At 49.4% G+C, this 7,344-nt stretch overlaps 1 protein-coding gene across 1 annotated transcript in view; it reads left to right on the top strand.

Moving 5' to 3' along the window:
• The window catches only part of eipr1 (EARP complex and GARP complex interacting protein 1), a 33,965-nt gene extending 27,363 nt beyond the window's left edge, over nucleotides 1–6,602 (top strand). The window contains exons 7-9 of the mRNA XM_030356108.1: nucleotides 766–933; nucleotides 5,241–5,408; nucleotides 5,971–6,602. Of these exons, the coding sequence (XP_030211968.1) occupies nucleotides 766–933; nucleotides 5,241–5,408; nucleotides 5,971–6,145 (511 nt within the window). The 3' untranslated portion in view covers nucleotides 6,146–6,602. The remainder of the gene's footprint in view (nucleotides 1–765; nucleotides 934–5,240; nucleotides 5,409–5,970) is intronic.
• Nucleotides 6,603–7,344: the final 742 nt, after the last annotated feature.

The following is a 7,344-nucleotide window of genomic DNA, read 5'->3' as shown; positions in this document are numbered from 1 at the left end:
CTCACGAACGCTCTTGCTCGCGTTGGCCTGTGTGAGGCGTTCCCAGGAATCTCTTGTTTGTGCTCTCTTCCCACTCTGGCCTTCTCTCCCTGTCTTTTCGGTATCTCTTGTCTGGTCCCCTACTCTGTCATGCCGGCCCCCCCAACTCGTTCCCTCCCTTCTACCCCCGGCCTCCTCATCTTTCTTTTCCATTCCATGCTGCCACCCCAACGTCTCTTTATCGCCTGTCATCTCCCTTCTCTCGCCCTCGCACTCTCGGTCTCTCACCCATGCCGCCTCCATATTTCTCTCCTCCATTCTGTTCTTGCTCCTCCACTTCCCAGAGGTATGCTCTCTCTCTCTCTTTCTCTTTCTCTCTCTCTCTCTCTCTCTCTCTCTCTCTCTCTCTCTCTCTCTCTCTCTCTCTCTCTCTCATATAAAATAACCATGGGTCAATTATTTGGCTAAGTTTCATTGTTGAACACTGAAGGTATTTGATCAAGAGTTGGAAAAACACTTTGTCATGAAGTGTTAAAAATAAAATAAAATTCTCTCTCTCTCTCTCTCTCTCTCTCTCTCTCTCTCTCTCTCTCTCTCTCTCTCTCTCTCTCTCTCTTTCTCTTCTCTTCTCTTCTCTTCTCTTCTCTTCTCTCTCTCTCTCTCTCTCTCTCTCTCTTCTCTCTCTCTCTCTCTCTCGCTCTCTCTCTCTCTCTCTCTCTCTCTCTCTCTCTCTCTCTCTCTCTCTCTCTCCATCTATTCACCCATCTCTCCCTCTCTGGTCTCCAGTCAGATCTACTGCATAGAGAACGCCCACGGGCAGCTGGTGCGAGACCTGGACTTCAACCCCAACCGCCAGTACTACCTGGCCAGCTGCGGGGACGACTGCAAGGTGCGCTTCTGGGACGTGCGCAACGTCCAGGAGCCCGTCAAGAGCCTGGAGGAGCACTCCCACTGGTGCGTATAGGAGGGCCACGGGGATGATGAAGACGATGATGATGGAGATGTACTGTGTTACACATACCACAGGCCGTGCTAATCGTCCCTAAGCAGCCCCATCACTCAGCAGAACCTTTAAAAAACAGGATCCAATGGGCATGACAGCCACCCTAGCCGTGCTCAAATGAAAAAAAAGATCCCTCATCACTATGAGTATCACTCCGACATTGATTACAACCATCGATCGCTGTTTGCTTAAGAACCCATGTGAAATGTGCGGACGTAGTGGCAAAACCTGCTGGAATTCTGTGAACATCTTAGTTAGCACAGGGTTGAGCGAGCAAAGCTTTTTTCTGTTTGTATGTGTGGTATTCATTCAGTGTGGGAAATCCCACAATCTCTTGCGCGCATTAGCACAAGTCGGGTGGCTGACTCGACAACAGGGACTGGGGGGCATCTCTGTTGCTAGGCGGTTGCTGCGGTCCCTCTTCTACCGTTTGCGTTGCCTTGGAGTGTATCTACGTTTTCCAAGTTATAGTCAGACCCCATGTATCCAGGATAAACGATACAGCAAAAAAAAAGCGCTTTATTCTGAGACCCGAATATGAGGTCATTTCTTTAGAAATCCATTATAGTTGGTGACTGTGGTAGACTCGCAATATTAAACTTAAGGGTGTGTTTAACCAGCGTTATTTGAAGGACGGTGATGGTGTAAGGGCCGAGGCCTTGCGGTATGTGTCACCGAAGTAAAGACACTCTCTCTTGTGTTATGCTGCTCCATTCAACAAGGAGGCTCCAGTACGCCCACTAACAGACAGCATTCACAAAAACACAAGCAGACACAAGCTCTGAGTCGACATCGCTGAACTGAGCTGCTGTCCCCTCACAGCGAGAGGAGGCCTTGGGTTTGAACTTGGAACTAAGGGGGGTGGGGGGTCTCGGTAATGACTTGCCATGTGAATCCCAGTGTTTGAGGCATTCACCACTGCCCACCCATCACATACATGCCTTCTTGTTAGGGGACAGAGCACTGGATGTCCTGTGAGCTCAACCAGTTAGTACCGGTTAAAGAGCAGGGAAGATCCATCAGGATGTAACAAAGATTCACCGCACTCCGGATAATCCGGACACATACTTCTGTGTCATGTGACAACTTATCTATCGGTCTTACTTGATCCCTCCTCCTTCAACCACAACCTCTCCCTTCTTTCTAGAGCGAGTCTTCTCAGAGAAATCAACTGAGTTCCTGATGTGAAGCTATGAACATTCAGTTAATGGCGGGGGGAGGGTTATACGTCAGGACGATTCATGGTTGGGGTCATGTCATACGGCCGCAAAGTAACTAATTAAAGTTACTGTTTCTGAGGCATTATCGTCAAGTTGTCAGCGGCTTTTTAAAGTCTCATAGAATACTTAAGGGTTATGTTTTTTGCAAATATTGTTTCTTTTTGAAGGGATACACACAGCAAATGTGTGTATTAGAAGTTACTCCTTCTTACCTGTCCAGTGCCGCTAGTGGGAAATTCCAGCCTTCCTGATTATTGTGGGCAGTCATGGTAGTCTGGTTCAAAATGTTTCAATCAAATGTGTGTAAGACCTACCCCCAGAGACATATAAACCAATCAGAGTTATCTTTCCCCGCATTGATATATGATTGGGCTTTTACGGTGCTAAGTGTCTGGAACACCGTCAGTCTGCGCTACATGGCCCCGGATGGTTATCACAACTGATGGGAAACAAAGTGGTAGAGCGGGATGAACGACAGACCGTTGTTGAACCAAGCATTGAAAATGTTTTCAAAATCAAGCCTGTCCCTTCTTCTCCCGCAGCTGTGATAAACCTGCAGACAATGCCGTGTGGGCCGAGTGGTGTTGTTTTGGTATTTCCCGAAGCCCTATTTTAGGGAGAAAATAGGTGCTTTGAGGTACGATTGAATTTAAATGTACGGCATCAACAGTGTCACCGTCAACTGGAGGATATACGGTCCCTGGCGGGTTGCGGTGGATGCCAGACCCATACTAACTGAAATAGTCTTTTCAGTTCTGTGCTGTTGAGCTTAGGGCAAGGCCGAGAGCTGAACACCATATGCTGCACAAGACATCTGTATGCATGTGCTTGTGTGTGTGTGTGTGCTTGTGTGTGTGTGTTTACACATGTGTGTGTCCTTCCTTATCAGGTGGATGGTGTGCTGCAGCAGTTGCCTAGTTTGGTCCACAGACACATTGGTCGTCTATGCAGCCACATTAACACCCCTAATCTCTCTCTCTTTCCCTCTTTCTCTCTTTTTACAACCTCACTCACTCACTCACTCACTCACTCACTCACTCACTCACTCACTCACTCACTCACTCACTCACTCACTCACTCACTCACGCACGCACGCACACGCACACACACACACACACACCTACACACACACACACGGACACACGGGGACACACTGTTGACGTTATCTACAAAAAGCTAGATGGCGTTGGCAAACATATCTATAACTGTAGATAGCTGCAGATAGCATCTCTACTGATAGGAGCTGTGTGTGTGTGTGTGTGTGTGTGTGTGTGTGTGTGTGTGTGTGTGTGTGTGTGTGTGTGTGTGTGTGTGTGTGTGTGTGTGTGTGTGTGTGTGTGTGTGTGTGTGTGGGGGGCGTCAGTGTGTCTGGAACAATGTGTGACTTTGGGACTAAACGTCACATCGATGTTTAATCCCTGTGCGTGAGACTGCTCATCAATGCACAAGGCAGTGTCTTTGCTGTTCTGCTATTCAGTGTGCCTGTGACTTTCCCATGGTGTCTGTGTTAAGGATGTGTGTGCGCATAGTTATCCCCACCGAACTGTATGTGTGTTTGCTGTGTGTGTGTGTGTGTGTGTTTTGTACGTGTCTCAGAGTGTGTCATGTGCCCGTTGCTGCGTTCATTTATTTTTTGCCGGAGCGCAGCCAGGATAGCGCCTCAGGGCTGCTGGGGGTATTAGGGACTATTTTTTAGTGGGGAAGCGGATTAGGGGAGCGCGGGGAGCGGCGTGGCCAGGGCTGATTTTCTGTCAACAGCCCCGGTTATCCTTCAATCCCTCCCTGTGAGGGACTGGGACCGCACTCTATGCTGTGCCCTGGGCTTGGGCACACGCACACACACAGACACACACTCACACACCACACGCGATCACACGCGATCACACACACACATACCCACATGTTTATCAAAAAGCATGCAGCCACACAGAGCAATGTACAAACATGTAGACGCAGAGAAAGGGAGACAAAGCGAGCAGAACAGAGACAGAGAGGGAGAGAGAGACATCACTGGGGTGGGAGGGAGGTGGGTGCAAGACAGAAACTAGTAATCACAGTCCTGATCAGATAGGAAGAGGGAGGAGGAGGGAGAAGGCAGGAGAGAGATATTGCAGTAAAGACGGTGGAGATGGAGATAAATAGAGGAGGGGACGAGAGGATAGGGGAGTTTGAACGGAGGACAGAGGAAGGCACCAAAGGAAGGAAAGGGAACCGAAAAAGCAGCTGGGTCGTGGGGGGATTGGGGAAGAGAGAACGAAAGAAAGAAACCAACATAGGCACAATAAGAGTAGCCTTGAGAGGAAATCCTAGTCCACCGAATATATTTAACGGGAAGGTGGCTGGGGAGGGGGCCACGGGGAAAGTGATTAAAGCTGAGGGACATTTATGATGTCTTATGATTCATGATAGCAACTAACGTGAACTAAATTGTCGTTTTTGTAACGCAGTGCAAAAAAGGTACAGCGACTTCAAGACCATTGTTGTAAGAGAAAGACGGTGGGGTGAGGGGGAGTGAGCGAGGGATCATGCATATGCGTGATTTCTTCACATCTACGTTTGAATGTTTGAATAACCCAGTTTAATCCCATTTAAAGCATTTCTCATATTTCCAGATACGTAAGGACCCTATTCACATCCACATAGAACACCTATCGCAGGAAGCCGGAAAAAAATAAAATCAAATCAATGCAAAGCTGACTTGATCATCATGTCGAAGATCAGCGCGGGCCGGTGGTTCCCCGGGTAGACCGCGTACCATTAAGGCCCGGTCCTCACCGCGGCGACAGAGTTAGATTCCCGCCCTATGGTCCTTTGCTTCTTCCCTCCCCTCTCTCTCCCATGCCTTACTGTCTTGCTCTACAACAAAAAGGATAAAAATAGGGAGAAAATAAAGTAGGGAAATAAAAAGATCAGTCAAATCAAGGAATATTGTCTAGTCTGGACACCGGGAAGGAGCAGAGGGGGCGATCAGGGCAGCCCACACACCAATTACCATCCTCACCTGTGTGTCTGTTTGTCTGGTGGGCCGGCGGTCACAGGGTGTGGAGCGTGCGCTACAACCACAGCCACGACCAGCTGGTGCTGACGGCCAGCAGTGACAGCCGCCTCATCCTCTCCAACATGGTGTCCATCTCCTCGGAGCCCTTCGGCCAGCTGGTGGACGACGAGGAGCTGAGCGACGGCGAGGACGCCCAGCCCAGCGACAAGTGAGCACGCCGCGCCCCCGGGGCCAACGCCACGTCACCGGCGTGGTGTGATGTTTTGTAGAGCGTTTGTGGGTGCGAGTCCTCACCTGGTATCGGCGGGTCAGTTTTACGACGGACACACAGTCAGGTGGGGTTGGACATTTTTGACACCTTATTATGATGATCGATAACGCATCGTCTCAATAATAGAGCATATGCTGTCAATAATGTCCGACCTCAGCTATGGATAATGTCTACCTAGCTGGTAGGGGCGTTGGGAATACAGCCCGGCCAACAGACAGAAGCTCCATGTTTCGAACTCATAAAACTTGTATTTCAATTTAGAAGTGAGGAGAGCCCTTGGTGTTTGGATTCCATCAGATTTGGAATGTCAAACCAATCGTTCATCTGATCGGACGTTATTTTCCGTTGTTCTAGTTTTGTCCTGGTTTATCGACCGTCATTGCTGTCCTCACTTGATTCTGTCTGTGATTACGCTTCTTAACTTGTGTGTGTGTTTGTGTGTGTGCCTGCGTGTGCCTGTGTGTGTGCCTGTGTGTGTGTGTGCGGGCGCGCCCCCCAGGGTCAAGGAGCCCCTGACGGACAGCGTGGTGTCCACCTACGAGGAGCACGAGGACAGCGTGTACGCGGCCGAGTGGTCCACGGCGGACCCCTGGCTCTTCGCCTCGCTCAGCTACGACGGACGGCTGGTCATCAACAGGGTGCCTCGCGCCCTCAAGTACCGCATCCTGCTCTGAAGGACCGCAGCGTGTGTGTGAGAGAGCGTGTGCGTGACTGCGTGAGTGTGTTGAGTGTGTGTGTGATTGAGTGTGTGCGTGTCTGACTGTGTGAGTGCGATCGCGTGTCTGTGTGTGTGTGTGTGTCTGTGTGAGTGTGTTTGTCTGTGTGAGTGTGTGTGTGAGAATGCGTGTCTGTGTAAGTGTGTGCTTGTCTGTTATTGTGAGTGTGTGTGTGGGAACATTTGTGTGAGAGAGAGAGAGAGATACGGATATTTATCGACTACCATCAGCTACCATTGAAGCATCATACCTTTTTATTTTGGCAGGATTTTTGCGACGGCAATGGATGCTGTGGTTGACGCCGCTGCAGACGCGTGTGCATGTGACTTTTATGTTTGTGTGTTCTATTCCAACGTGTTCATCGTGTTGATTATTTGGTCCATTCAGAATAAAACGATTCGTCCGCTGTTCCGATCGAAGTGTCCTGGGCCTTTGTGTTTCCTTCAAGGCATATTTAAAGCCGATCTATAAACTCCGCCTGAAACTGAAATTTCGTTCTTTTGTCTTCACCTGTTAAAAAAAAAAAGAACATGCACGGTACGTCGAACTCTACCATCGATCTCTAACTGTCCCCACCAATGCAAAAATATGACATTATATTGCCCAAAATGGTGCAGAAAAAGCCATTTGAAAAGCAAACTAGAGATGTATGAGGTCAACACCGTTGTGGACCGTAAACACAAACTCTGTTGCACATTGGAACCTCCGAAGCCTATTTCAGCTCACCGCTTTCAGACATTTTCTCTTGTCCTCTGATCACTACCTTCCAGCACCCCTTCATTTCAGTCTCCTATGCCATTCCCCTCCCACCACACACACACACACACACACACACACACGGTGCTGCCACCCTCACATCAAGTTTGTGTGGCTTTGTCTGTGTGTGTGTGTGTGTGTGTCTGTGCACGTTATGGCTGGTCGATAGTGACAGACCCAGTCCCTGCTATGGCAGACACCATTGACAGGTCTTTTAATTGCAGCTTGACTCTGTGGATCATGCCCAAGTGCACACTGCCACTATAGACATGCATGCATGTGCGCGCACGCACACACACACACACACACACACACAATTACGTGTGGTGCCAAGGGAGGGGCACAGGCACTTTATTAGCTATGCCAGTCAGAGCGGTGCGGCACGGCGGCTGAATACAGAA

This window comes from Gadus morhua, chromosome 5, assembly GCF_902167405.1.
Source record: "Gadus morhua chromosome 5, gadMor3.0, whole genome shotgun sequence".
Taxonomy (NCBI): domain Eukaryota; kingdom Metazoa; phylum Chordata; class Actinopteri; order Gadiformes; family Gadidae; genus Gadus; species Gadus morhua.
Note: the sequence above shows the minus strand (reverse complement) of the source record. Positions and strands in the feature narration are given on the sequence as shown.